At 37.7% G+C, this 15588-nt stretch overlaps 1 protein-coding gene across 2 annotated transcripts in view; it reads left to right on the forward strand.

Annotated features, from left to right (window-relative positions):
* SPAG17 (sperm associated antigen 17) overlaps nucleotides 1-15588 on the forward strand; it is a 251280-nt gene that overhangs the window by 66013 nt on the left and 169679 nt on the right. For both annotated transcript variants that reach the window (XM_032249593.1, XM_032249592.1), the window contains exon 4: nucleotides 10607-10738. In XM_032249593.1, coding sequence (XP_032105484.1) covers nucleotides 10607-10738 — 132 coding nt within the window. The remainder of the gene's footprint in view (nucleotides 1-10606; nucleotides 10739-15588) is intronic.

The raw sequence follows: 15588 nt of genomic DNA on the forward strand, positions 1-15588 counted from the left end.
GGAAATAAATGGAAAAAAATAACACATGCTAGTGAGGATGCCAAGAAAAGGAATGCATATACTGTTGGTGGGAAAGAATATTAGTAGAGCCATTTGGAAAAACAGCATGGAGATTTCTCAAAAAAATTAAAGATAGAACTACTATCTGATCTACCATCCCACTACTAGGTATTTATCCAAAGGAACAGAAACCAGTATATCAAAGAGATATCTGCACCCTCAAGTTTACTGCAGCACTATTCGTAGCAGCCAAGATGGAATCAGTCTATATGTCTGTCAACAGATGAATGGATAATGTGTTATGTACACAAAATGGAATAGTATTCTGCCATAAAAAAAAGAATGAAATCCTATCATTTACAACAACATGGATGAGCCTGAACAACCTTATGTTAAGTGAAATAAGTCAGACACAGACAGACAAATACCATATGTTCTCACTCATGTGTGGAAGCTAAATGTGAGCTCATAGACATAAACAATAGAGTCAGGGAAGGGGAGGAGAAAGGAGAGGAAAGGGAGAGGCTGGTTCATGGATAAAAAATTACCACTAGATAGGAGGAATAAAATCTAGTGTTCTATAGCACTATAGGGTGAATATAGTTTAATAACTTGTATGTAGCTCAAATAGGTAAAAGAGAGATTTTGAATTGTTCCTAACACAAATAAATGACAAGTGTTTGAGATGGTGGATATGCTAATTACCCTGATTTGGTTATTACACACACTACACATATGTCAAAAAGCACTTTGTATCCCATAAATATTTACCATTATTATATGTCAATTAAATATATATATATATATGAATACAATTAAAAATAATACAATTTTTAAAAAAATTCATGTGTGCTCAGGCCAGAAGACAAGAGATAGATGAAGCTATCAGGACTGAGGGTCCTGAGTCACAGGTCCCCACTAGGTGTCAGGAAAAAAAGAAATAGCTCAGCTATTTAGAGATCAGGGATCAGGTAAGAGCGAAACTATTAAGGGTAGCAAGAGTATTATCTAATCATAAAAACCTGGGCTAAAAGGCTCTCGGGCTCTTGCAGCTAAGGTGAGGATTGGGCATGGAGACTGGTGAGGGACTAGGACACGTCCATGTCCAGGAGAAGAGGGACTGTCACCCAAGAGGGGAGTCCTGTAGCTCCAGCTAAGAGTTGAAAAGGCATACTGTGAGGCCACATAATATGTTGATTCGAAACAGGTTTCTGGAACCATATAGCCTGGGTTCAAATCCCATCTTTACTAAATACTCACTGTGTGATCACCCGGCCTCAATTTCCTTACCTAATGAAAAGGGTGATAAGAATACTCACCTGAAAGGGCAGGTGAAGATTAAATGCATTGGAATATGTGAAGTGCCTGGAACAGTCCTTGTCCAGCACAGGGTGTGTGCTATATAATCATTTGTGTGTTACATAGTCTGAGAACCTATTACTACTTGCAATGCACTCCTAAAGCTTTGTAATTGCAGCTATAAACAATCAAAAACATTTACCTTCAAGCCAAACAACAAAAAACTCTAGAGATGCCATTCTTATATTTATTTAGAGTGAATATACTGTATGTCTATATGTGCATCAGATTCTGTGAGGGGATTTAAAAAGATGAATCCGAAAAGATTTAACCTTCCAAGCTAGCAGAGGAGACAAACCCTGTGCGCAAATAATTGCGATAAAAGAGACAGTAAAATCCCTTAGGAAATATACAAAAAAGTGGTAGGCTTGTTCAGAGGGGAAGGTCACTACAGCTGGAAGAACCAAGAATGACTTCAGAGGGGTGGAAGCATCTTGGACTAAGGAGAAGACCTTAATCTAAAAACCAAAACATTGCCATGATAGTAGAATTATTTTTTGCTAATACATACCTAAAGAAAAGCCCTTAACTTTATATGTCATCCTTCCATATGTTATCACATTCAGCTTCCTGTGCCTCAATATATTTGCAAGTATATAAAAACAAAAACACTCCTTAATAAAAGAAGCTTTGCTTTTTCCTTCTTTGAAGGGTAATTCCAACAAACATTTCTAAAATAGTCCTGTGCTTTTTGACATCCACGTATTGGTTGTTCAAAATGTACCTCTCCCGTAGGAAATTCATTACATTTTAAATTATACATGTCTGTTAAAGCATAGATCTGTTCTACCTTCCATGTATTTGTTATTGCTGCTTCTGAAACTTCCTTATAGCCCCAAAGAGGTCTTAATCCCTGTCAAATGTTATTATGTTACCAACTTTTATGTAGTCTTGAAAGGGGTTGTTTATTTAGTTTCAGTGACTCCTTGTTACTGCCAAATATTATTTCATTTCAGCACAGATGTAAGGGGTCCAATGACTGGAATTATTTTACAGCCCTGACATTGTCGAGAGATGGATACCAGTTTAATTGTGGACAGCTGAAAATGATCTAGGAGTCACCTGCTACAGATATTTATCATCATTATGAATTTCTCACCAAGCTGTGGTCTGAGCACTTTCATAACTTTCCATTTGTGTTAGACAGACAGTATGATCTATATGGAACCTATGTCTTTAGCCACCTTTAAATTTATGTATAGACAGTTTAATATTGCTTATTTTCTTTTCCCCTTCTCAAAGTGAGAAAATATGTTTCAATCATTCCTGTTCTTTTTCTTTCCTCTTTTCTCTTTCTCTCCATAGCCCCCCTCACTGCTACCCTTATCCTTCCAGCTGTTTTTCCAATTATGCCTCATTGGAAATTACTCATTACTTAAAGAATGTGAATTGGATAGACTAGACACATACAGGATCAAGTAATGCAATAACTACAATATAGCTGGCCCTAAATAAATGCAGAAAGAATGAAGGAGGGAAGGGAGCAGAGGGAACAGGAAAGGAGGCTGTAAAATTACTGAACACTATTTATGGAATTCCTCCATCTCACTTTTGAGAAGAAATTAATAGCATAATTTTTCCTCTACATCCTTCCCATTATACACTGCGCCGTAACAAAATATATTTTTACACATTCTCTTTTTACCTTTGCTTCTCTCTAAACAGATCTCGATTTGTCCTTTTCAGACTGGATAAAGGATTAAATAAAAAGGGTAGCCAGGTTATGGCCAGCTGATAATAAATTCAGGTCACTGTCTCACTGCCCAGTTGCTCCTCACTCCATTCCATTCTCTGTTGTCCCAGCCTGGGCTGTGGGATCTTCAAGAATCCCAGCTCTGCCCTGGATGTATGAATAATCGTAAGTGCTGACTTCAGTGAACATTTACCATGTATATGTCATTCACGTGCAAGGTTTTTACATGGGTTATCTCATTTAATTCTGGGTATGGAATTATGAGGTCAGCACTACTCATATTCATTTCTTAGTTCTTTCTGTTCTCAGTCGGGACAGTCTTGCCCCCAAGGGAACATTCCGCAATGTCTGCGGATCCCTTTGGTTATCACAGCTCGGTGGAATATAGGGGTTCACTAAACATCCTATAATGCACAGACAAACCTATGGTAATTACCTGGTTCAAAATGTCAACATGCCACCGCTGTAGATTTTAAAAGGATGAGGCTTAATGGATGAGTAACTCACCTGAGGCCATACTGTGATATCTGGGAAGACTGGAATGAAAATGGAGCCTGTACTTTCGCATTAAGTTGCGCATACATAGTCACGGCTTCTGCAACAGATTCATCATTCCTGTACCAAAAGAGCAAAATTTCTCCATTGGAATCTTATGTGAGAACATCTCAATACATGCAGCCTTTTTCAGTCATTTGCAAATTATCTACTCTTTCATCATTTTCATCAAATATGCAGAATCAGGCCCATCTAATGCAGCCTTTCATTCTAAACAGAAAATTCTGTAAACACACACACACACACACATTGTGGCAATAGTTCCTGTGACTTTCTGATGATATAAGCAAATATAACAAGATGTAAGATAAAAGCAGAATGCATAAGGAAACAATCATGCTACCTAAGCAATACATTTTAAAGATAGGACAAATGGCAGCAGCTTACTATGATGAATAAATTTTATGTATTTAATATGACAAATTTAATAATGAACAGCCCCTTGTGTTCTGCAGGATAATGAGATAGAAATGGTAAACAGTCATCGGTATTCTTTTTAAAATGCCAACCAAAAATATTCATAATCTTTTTCTCTTTTTATTAACTCTTCAATATGTGCAAATCACAGTTTTGACAGTTTTTAGATATTGAGTATATTTTAATAACCTGAATAAACCCCAAAAGCAGCTGTGCACATACACATAATTTTGTGCTCACATGGATGTGCACTCATGTATACCAGCGGTCCCCAACCTTTTTGGCACCTGGGGCTGGTATTGTGGAAGACAACTTTTTCACAGAGTGGGAAGCAGGATGATTTCACGATGAAACTGTTCCACCTCAGATCATCAGGCATTAGAGCCTCATAAGGAGCACACAGCTAGATCCCTCATGCGCAGTTCACAATAGGGTCCACAGTCCTATGAGAATCTAATGCCACCGCTGATCTGACAGGAGGCAGAGCTTGGGCGGTAATGCTCCCTCACCTGCCACTCACCTCCTGCTATGCAGCCCAGTTCCTAACAGGCCATGGACAGGTTAGGAACTGGTCCTAACCGGGGGATGGGACCCCCTGATACATACCACAAAAGTCACACACCAGATGCCCACACGCATCATACGCAGGCGCACATAGATAGGTCCCAGATCTTACTTGCCAGAGTGGGTTTCTTTTGCCCTTACTCCTCTCCCACAATACAGAGTTGCTGCCTCCCCTTTGTTCAGTCACCCACCCACCCTCTCTGATGCTTATCCTCCTATGAGCTTGGCTGGAGCGGGAGTTCCATTTTCCCTTCAGAGGCTTTCTCCTGAATAACCTAGTCCTGGAGCATAACAGCAACTCCAGGCAGGGAAGCCCAGGGGTGCTACTCTCAACCCTGGCCTACGAGCACCACAAACACCAAAACTATGTTCACCCAAAGCCAGACTTAGGCATTTCAAATTTCCAGATTACCTCTTACCCTAAATTCTAAACTGCCACACCTGTTAATTATTGCCTGAAATTATTTCATCAGTCACTAGTCCCTTTCATTCTATAATAAGAAATAAAAACCTCAAAATATAGCTAAACTACTGGTATAAATAAATTTTGTTCAAAGTGAGCTACCAAGTTAAATATTTTCTATTTTCATGGCAGGAAGGATTTAGAAAGCAAAAAGGCATCTAGTCGCTAGAAGTGGGAGGGGTGTGACAGAGGGATTTTAAAAGGTAACAGAAAGGAGTCAGAAGGAAATTCTTCATTCCTCCTATTCTTGCCCCATACCAGCCCTGTTTATGTAAATCCATACAAAGACAAATTTCTTGTATGGCCACAAGCAATATCTTACCTTGGAAGCCATAGATTTTCCTTACTCCTCACCTTCAGCACTATGTAAATCTGAGTACACCACTGTTACTCAATACATGTATGTAAGCATCTCCTGCATTAATAAAATTTGCCAACAATGGTGCTGAAAAGGTATCCTTCAGCTTGGGAATAAAATAAGAGGGATAAAATGATGGGATGATTAAATGAATATAATTTTAAATGAAATACTATATTTCACTTTTCCCTATCATGTAGACCTTCTCTGACCAAAACAATAGTCACTAGCCACTTGTGGCTATTTCCACATTAATTTTAATTTTAATCAATTAAAAACAAAATAAAAAATTTGTTTTCTTAATCTCACTAACGATATTAAAGAACTCAATATCACATGTGGTTTAGTAGCTACCATATTGTATACTACAGATAATGAATATTTCCATCATCACAGAAAAACTATTAGCACTGATATTGACAAAATTTGGAGAATACTCATTGTTTATATGGGAAGTGGGGGAACAGACCCTTTCATATAGTTTTGGTGGGGACAAAAATGCTACTAACAAAATCACACATGCACTTCATAGAAAAAAAGGAAAACTGAAATTGTTTAAATGTTCATCAATTGGGAACTAGTTAAATAAGTGAGCAAACACCCACACAATAGAAGAGTATGCTATTTGTTAAAAACCGTATACATAAGCAAAACGTATCAGCACAGAATGCTGTCCTGGATGTATTTTTATGTAAAAAACGCAAACCAGAAACCACTTAATATGAATAGTGTAATCCTATTTGTGTTTGAATATACATATATGTGTATATACTTTTTACTGTGATAAAGGACCATTATACTCTTACTTTATTTAATCAATCATATTTTAGAGAAATGAGCTACCCAAAAGAATGTGTGTTGAAAGCCTGTTTGCTCAGCCTTGTGCTAGCCTGAACTGAGTCAAGATCTAGCTTATAGATTCTGCTTCTGTTTGCTGAGGTCTTTATATATCCAGCGCAATCCTAAGTCATTCGCCTCCCAAAACTAGGTTAAATATGAAGTCGTATTTTGTGAATTTTTACAGTTACTGCAATACCCACCATGGGCCTCCAAGAAAGTCCCTGAAGCCAAAGAATTATTTTAGGGAAACTGGTTGATATTTGGAGTTCCTGGAGGGAAAGTTCTCTCCCAGATCATCTCTCTTCTACCACCCCTCTTTTCTCTGCTTCACAGAACCCCAGCTTGCCCTTTCCTCCACCACCTCACTCCCTTAACCTGTTCCAGGCAAGAGAAATGCAGATCCAGATTTTCAGGCAACTTCAGAATTCACTTGGGATTGAATATCCAGCAGGTTAAGCAATGATTGAAGCTGCTTCATATGACTTCTTGTAAACACACAAGGGAAATTATGCAGCAGCCTTCATGGGAGTTTATTCTATCTATCTATCTATCTATCTATCTATCTATCTATCTATCTATCTATCTATCTATCTTATATATGCACATATATGCATGTATGTATAAATGTGCATATGTATATACATATGCACACACATGGATTTATGCATACATTTGGTTTCCATGAGTGCTCCTGGGGCAATTCTAAGCATTGAGCAGGCAAATGTTTGTGTTTACTAATGTAGGAAGGTACTAGAGAGAGGAGGAATGGTTAGAAGGGAGAGAGGACCCTAGTGTCTGTAGGTAGACCTGATCCCCAGGCAAGGAAAGAATTGGGCTCATGTGGTATATTTTTGTTGGATAAAATCATTAGATAGTAAATATGATGTAAGTCTTTGAGCCAGGTCAGCGATAAAGGAAGTGTTTTTATTTCTCAGTGTGTACAGAATTACAAGCTCCCTAACAGAAAAAGAGCATCTAGACCCTTTAAAAATCTTCACGTCATAAAACATAAGAGTGGCTTCCTGCATCATCTGCACTACCTGAAGATTTCCTCCTTCACCAACCATTCCCGGAACTGAGTGACATTTGGTCATTCAGCCTAGAGCCTCCCTCTGGTCCTGGTGGCCTCTCTGCCTGGAGAGCTGACCTGATGAGGTCCAGGAGACACGGGCCTTGCCTTCCAACAGTTTTCTCCATTTTAATAAGTCTCATTTGCCCATAAGACTCATGCTTTCTTTGAGTTTTTGATTCATGCCAGGCACATTTACTTGGCATTTTGGCTTGAAGAGCACTAAGGTTTTAACCCACTCAGGACTGTTTTCCTGCCTCGTTCTGGAAACTTAGATTTTTGCCTGATTACTCCCCAACCACTGCCAGCTCTCTGCTCCCACGTCCTCTTACGTCTGTCATCCCCCCAATACCTATAGCCCCAGTCAGCTCACCTCCCAGTGCACACACACACACACACACATGCACAGATACACACACATATTTTGACTGTAGATGATGGACAAATAATCTTTACAGCGCTGCAATGTTGAAGATTTGATTATTCTTTTAATTAATACTACTAAGGCCAGGGAGAAGAAGCCTTTGGAGACGTTACGTGAAAAGGTACATTTCCTCTTAAAGTCTGTCTCTTTAATTTTTTCTTCCGTCAAAAACTTGTCCTTCAAACAAAGATTCCTGAAAGATTTGTTTTTCATCTGAGACCAAACTACTGGCTACTGATTGGGTAGAATTGTGAATTGTGGGGCACGAGAAGAAAGAATTTTGAATGGAAATCAATTTGTAAATATTTTTCTTTCTCTACCTCTCTTAGGAATGACTCACATACCATGAAAATGTTGTCTCAGATTTTGAGTTCAACAGAGACATTCATTTTCATTAATTATTCCAATGATTCACAATATCCTTCCCTTTGGGGGACGCACAGAAAGAAAGTCGGATTTAAAGAGTCAGGCCTTTTCAGAGCAACCCTGCGGGAGGCCAAGTATGCCCAGCCTCTGCCATTCCTAATGGTGCCAGGGGCAGGCTGTGCCTTTGAGCAGGGTGTGGGGCATCTAGTCTGCCTCCATGTGGGCTGCCCCAGGGCAGCTCGGGAGGAGGACACTGCCCAGGGCACTCCTCAAGGCTGCCTGCCCATCACTGCTCTCTCTTTCTTTGTCTGTATGCCATGAGAGCATGGGTGCTCGGCAAACTGGTGAAGCCTCTCATCACCTGTCTCCCACGTCAGAGCAGGACCTCACTGTTTACTTTGATGCTGTGCTGGATTTTTGTTTCAAACCAGCACTCTACAGATAGTTTTAGACAAACCAGTAATAATTTTTATGGACTGCAAAATACTTTTCTTTCAGGATGTTTTGTTATGCTTTGAGTACATCTTAATACACTGAGATAACATTCATAGACTCTTAGAGGAATCACCTCCACAGACATCCCATCCAACGCCATGACACCTGGCAGGCTTCACCCAAACCCCCCAGACATAGATGAATATCCTGTTTTCACAGGTCATCAGGAAAAGAGACCCCACAACCATGCTGGCCTAACCCTCTTCAGTGGTGACTTCCCTTCAGTGCTGTCATTATCTTTGTATTAAAGGGAAACACCCCATGCTAGATTTCCATGAGCGTTAAAAATCCACATTTGAGTATTTTGAACCAGATGTCACAGAGCCTGATTGTCAGCACACTAATTAGCTGGCACTAAAAAATGCAATCCCAAATATTGACATCTACCCTTGGGTTTGGACCCAGTTGGACAACTTTCACTTTACAGTAAATGCCTGACCTACCATCCCCTTAGGATCCTTCCATGTGGGATCTGGTCATCATTAAATGGCGAGGTTCTGCAGGTGTATTGTTACGTCTTTTGGCTCCCAGAAATCACAGCCATTATGTCCCTTTCCCTAAATCGTGTTAGCAGGAGCAGAAGTGCCATAAAAAGCAAAGCGCTGTATTTCCTACAGAGTGCTCGCTTCGACACATGCAGACGTCTGACACTCGGTTAGTTCCTTTGGTTTTTAGAAAAGGCAGCTTTAGAGGAATCCTTTCTCTGGCTTTCCCCTTCTGTGATGCAATGCGGGAAACCCCAATGTGGTCTCTAAGGGGTCCAGTTACATTTTGGCACATGGTAATCCATAGAGCCTTCTGCAGTTAGATGAAAATAGGTACCTCCCTTTCTTCCGGCTAGTTCCCTTGGCGAAATAAAAAGTCAAAAGGAACTGGACTGGTCAGGAAAGCCCTGACCAAAAGCTCAGACAAGACACAGCTCCATGAGATTCAGTGTGCACAGTCATTGTCTGAGACCGAGGGTCTGAAATTGACACCATATGCGCCCCAGGAGTGATTACTCCAAGGGGGGAAAAAAGCAACATGTCAGAACATTTAAGTAACACCTAATTCATCCCAAGGTTATAAATAAATATGATGCTTGCTTAAAAACAAAAGTCAAAAAATACTTCAACTAGATTACTTCTGTGACAGTGCTTCAGGCAGAGGTGAACTTTATTAGGGAGACAACATGAATAAAGAGAAACACGTAACAACTTTTTATGGTATATTTTACGTGATTTTATTTTTTTTGCAGTAAATAAAGTGGTTATAGGGCTCCAAGGAAAAGGGCCCAGATGTTAGACAGTTGTGTGAAATTTAGGGGAAACAAGCTGTAAAAAACACAGTCATAAAACAGGCTGTCAGTGCCACACATCTGGACAATACAGCTGTATGTTCCTAGTGGCTGTCGTCACCCAAAGAAAACTGAATAACCTTATTTCACCCCAATTAGGCTGCATACCAACATGATCAACATTAGGTTGCAAAGGGGAGCAGCATGCATATGGCGCCTTTGTGTCAAGAAGCTTTTATCTTTCATTTGAATTTAGTTACAAAGAAATAAAAGACTGCTAACATAGTCATTTCCACTATTATAAAACCCTGTTTAATTTATAATGTCCTAATAAGTCAAAGTTTGACAGTTTGGACTACTGGCTACGCCAAGCAACAATAGACTTTCTGTAGCATGAATCACCCTATCAGTCATCCTAAAATGGAGCCACGCCTATCTCTTCTCTACCCCTTTTCTGGAGTCTGAGCCTAACACCACTGTGGGAAGCACTCTGCCTTTCTGGAAAAAGAAGTCAATATTCAGACAATCCAATTTAAAGTAGAGGGTAAATGCCCCTCTCTGTGACATTCGGACATTTTTTCCCTAACTTTCTTTTAGCGAACAATGAGATATCTTTCCAGCAGGACAAATAATAGAAAATATAAAATTTCCTTTTCATCTTTTCATCACTGACAGACTGTGCCAAAAGTTATAAAACATCGCTTTTTCTAATTGTGTTTCTGTATAGGTATTAATGGCAGCAAAAGCAATTATGGATAGCGGAGAGAAATTAACCTTACCACTGATAGGGAAACTCTTGAAATTTCAACTTCTCCAGATTAAATTTAAGGACCAACAGCGACGGGAAAGTGAAAAGAAGGTACTGTACGATGTGGTGGGTTTTCTAAAGAGGGCAAGTGGTGAATGAAATGGAGCCAGGTTTCTCCAGGGGCACTTCCTCTCTTCTTAAGCCTACCATTAAATGTTACCTGGCAAATTTGGCTGTCACCTCAACTTTTTAGAGAAAAGGCTGTCCAAAGATCTAGAGGAATTATGATAAACCCATTAAAAATAGTTCCCTAAAATATGAAAGTAACAATATTCAGAGCATGTGCCCAAGATTGTTTCTATGGCAGTATATCTATATAATAAAGTTGTAGCCAAGAAGGGACCCAGGGAAGAGACAGGGAGTCAGGAAAACTAAATATAAAAAGGACAGTTTGGGGGAACGGGTCTAACTATTTAAGATAGTTTGTATGATACACTATAGAAGTGGCTTTTAAAATAATATGCACATCTGCACCTTCATAATGATCTGAATATTTCAGGATCAGTCTATCATTTCTACTCCTTTATTATACATCTGATAATTTCTTCATACCTGGATTTTTCATTTAATTTGCTTATAGAAATCAATCTGTGTGTTTTCCGAAGACTCATATTTGCATATGAAAAATATTTTAAAATGCTATTAGCAAACTGATACCAGGTTCAAATCCATTTGTTATCATCATGACCCAAATTAGGATGTTTTTCTTATTTTCTGAATCATGCTGAATTATGTTTGGAAAGCCCAGTGCTTCAGTATGTACATATGTAATGTGTGTGTGTGTGTGTGTGTGTGTGTGTGTGTGTGTGTGTGTGAGAGAGAGAGAAATGGATTTGCACGTGAAGTTATTTCTTTATGCCTTTAGGTGGAAAAGGTAAAACCAATTCATGGAAGAAAAAAGAGAAAAATGTTCCAATAATGCCTTCTTCACCTTTGCAAGACCCCCAGAATCTAGGTTTCCTATTTGAATTGGACTCTTAACAATGTAATTGTAGAAAAAAATAATGCCACCTTGTATTTTCAATATAGAACTTTACGGTTTTCAGAGCTATTTCCCATATAGCTTCTTATTAGGTGGCATATATTGTGCCCAGAAAAATTCTACTCACATTAACACAACTGATAGTATAGTTTTCTATCTAATGAAACTCTTTCCATTGTGTCGGGGGAGTTGTACCTTAAGAAATACTCAGGCTAGTTAAGACTTGGCAGAAGAAAAATTGGAAAATTTGAAACTAATATAGAAACCTCTCTTCTTGCCTGTTTTAAATTCCAATGCCATATGGGAATCTGAATTATAAAAAAGTAGACTGTGATTCTTACAAAAATTTCTGGACTTTCTGTTTGCTTTGCCCTTTCCCACAGCACTTAGAAAATAGTGTGCTAAAGAGCATCAATTTACTTGTTTGCCACTTATTAGGTCATTAATTGTTTATTATAGGAGTAGACTGTAGATTTCAGTTAATGAATTTGAAGTAAAAACAAATAAAATACCCTAGTAGCTTAGAAAAAGGTTTTAAAGCTTGTAACAATATAAAAATATTTTTGCACCATTATTTTACTCAGCGTTTCTTTGAAATGTGAACTGTAATAGTACAAGTAAGAGGCTCTAAATATATGGAAACAATCCTAATTTATTTGTTGAAAATTTGACAGTTCTGGGCAATTGGGGCATGAACCTTAGAGTTTTTATTTTCTTTTAAGTATTAGATACAGTAAGAGAGCTTTTGAGCAATTAGGAGCCAATGATTACATAATCTAATATGATGTCTCCATTATTTTGGGTTCCCAAAACACCAACCCCAAATCTCTGAGTCACAACCATATGAGTAAGTGTTAAATAAATTGATGAAAACTGATTGAAATGGACTATAATCAGGAAAATATTCTTGGAAGAGATGAAAGCACTTGTTTGTGGGATGATATCACTGGGGTTCATTTCAACAACACTGCCTAAGAGGTCGGTTGAAACAATCAAGGTTTATGCTTGTCAGCCAAGGACTTTGCCAATACACAAAATAAGCAGAAGGTGTGTAAAACTGACACCATGCTGTGGATTAGAAAATGAAATAAAGAAAAGAGGACTTTACCTAATCTCTTCATCGTTCCAGAACCAACAGGGAAATTCTGAAATTTCTATAAGGGGAGTGACTGACTCTTCAACTAGGTCAATGTATCTATGTAGATGTTGTCTTTCAAAGGTTAATTAAGTGCTTACATCTGTACAACTCAAAGAATGCTCTGTATCTTCTGTTTCACTTTTGAAATTGTATTTTTAAGAATCAGTACTTGAAAAATACCCATAGTAGAAATCATAGAAAACCTTAGGCAAAGTGAGGGCAAAAATAAGTAATATGACTAGGTACCTGTTCTAATGTTCTAAGGTATCACTATATATTCGATCCTGTTTTAATCAATCAAAACTTTTGGGAAAAAACGTAAATTATATAGTTTTACTTGCCAAATACAGTAAAGAAATATTATTTTCAACTCCACTACTTTTAATAACATAACACTTTAGTCTGGACTATGCTTAACATTGCTTTTGCTTTCTGCTTTGCAAGAAAGCTTGCTAGATAATTCATATTATAAAAAATATGAGAAAAGATATTTCTAAAACAGTTTTAAGTTCTTCAGTATGTAAATTTCTGGGATGCAAATGCCAGCCTCTAATTGCAAATAACTTAAATCTATCTGAAAACATTTATTTATTTGGAAATACCTTGTTGATGAACTTCAAATATAAATATCATAAAGAAAATGTACTGTATTTTCATAAATATATTTTAGCATTTCAGAACTTTTGAATATGATTTTCTCACACAATAACTCTAAATTAGTTCAATTTTATTATATCTTAAAACTTAAAAGTATTTTGTTTAGAAATATATTTTTCTTACATCATTATCTCAACATTTGCTCTGCATTTTTATTTCTATCATTATCAATCTGTTGTTAACTTATTAATTCAACAAACATTTACTGAAACAAACGTTTACAGAAGCAATGTACTGAACACATATATTCTCATCATGTTCCTTATAATTTTAAAATAAATTATTTGGTTTTCATTCTGATCCATTTTAATGTAGTCATTATCTAAATATTATATATCTACTCATATTTTTGTTTCTTTTTAGCTCCAACTTTTGTGGACACATTTAAAGTCAGAACAATTTTGAACCCAAATATTTTGAGAATTCAACTAAAAGAAAACACTTGATAATAAAAAAAAAAAAATGAAAAAGAGCTACAATACAAAAAGACATTAACCATTTAAATAATTGGCCAAATAAAATCTAGTCTTATGTTCCTCTGTATTGATTTCAGAATGTTTGTACAGGTTTTGGGAGAAAATCCAAATATCTTCCAACTGTGCTTTTAATTTATGAATTCAAATAAGTCGTCCATATTTCATTAGATGTTTTTAGAAAGCATGTCTTTTCTATAAAAGAACAATTCTTTCTCTTGCTAGTTAATATGCATAGTACAAATTGCCTTATTTTCTGATGTACTAGAATTGAAGAGAAGGAAGATACTTGGTAAAGAACTAGGGAAACTTTCTGTAACGCTGGTAAACTGTTCTTAAAACAATTCAAGATTAAAAGTGCCTACATTTGATAATAAGCTATGATTAAGCCACAAGCAACCCAGAGCCTCCTGCAAAAGAGGGACAAAGAGAAATGAGAGCAGCTTTCACAGACACCTTCCAGTTTCCTCCAGTCAAAATTCCAAAACACTGGAAACCAGCCAATGTAATGCCGTGTGTGTGTGTGTGTGTGTGTGTGTGTGTGTGTGTGTGTGTGTGTGTTGTTTTAAAGGAAAGGCCATAGGGACATACAAGGAAATTACAGGCTGGTTAGTTTTGATTCAGTTGTGGTTAAAATCTTCAGAAACTATTTTAAGAAATCAAACAGAGAAAGAACAGGAACTCAGTTTACAGGGATCTGTGTGGTTTCAGGACAGGAATAACTTGCCTCACTAACTGGATGGGATTCTTTGAGGCTGGATTATTGAAATCAGGATCCAACTAATATGGATGTGGAATCTAAGGAGCTTCAAAAGCCAACAAATCAGGAGTAATAATAAATGACCCACCCCCCAGCTGGCTTATCCATAAAATAGAGTAGTCCTTTCCTAATTGGTTTGCTTTTAATTAATGAAAACATTTTATAGACTTCAGGAAAAATGCAAAGAAACATACATCTTTAACATACAGTAGCACTTTAAAATATGGAAGAGCTATGATCATAGCAGCTAATAATTATAGTTAGCTATCATTATTGACTATTTGACACATTACTAAGCCCTTTGCACATGTTATATCATTTAATCTTTTAAATGACTTTATTAGGTACAGAGTATTTTCCCAATTTGCAGATGCAGAAAATGAGGGTATGAAAAGTTAAAGAATTTTCCCAAGGCCAAACAGCTACTCTCAGTGGTAGAGCTGGGGTTCAAATCTAGAACTGTCAGACTCCAAAGACCATGTTCTTAACCCCTATGCGTATCCTTCCTAAGTGTGTCTCAATAATTATGAAATGGCACTCTTGGGTCCCAGTCAGTAGAGTGCCTGTCCAGAGACATTTCCCTGTAGGACCAATGGCTGGGCTCAGTGATCTACTCAGAAAGATCTGGTTCTATTCATTACACTGTGTACAACATCATAGTTGTACATTTTAGGTTAAATAGGGGGACAGCAGTCAAGGGAAGGAAAAAAACTCACCGAAGAGCAACGTTCTGAGCTAACCAACCACTGATTCCATAGGGAACCCTGACTTAATTTCCAGTCCTACCGCCCACCCAGAAATGACTCAGTCTCTGGGAGAAACTCTTAAACTGGACATTCAGAGACTGTTCCAAATGTCCCTCTGCATGGTAAGACAGGATAGCATTGACTG

Source organism: Sapajus apella, unplaced genomic scaffold, assembly GCF_009761245.1.
Source record: "Sapajus apella isolate SASKATOON/1434 unplaced genomic scaffold, GSC_monkey_1.0 scaffold69, whole genome shotgun sequence".
In the NCBI taxonomy this organism is placed as follows: Eukaryota; Metazoa; Chordata; class Mammalia; order Primates; family Cebidae; genus Sapajus; species Sapajus apella.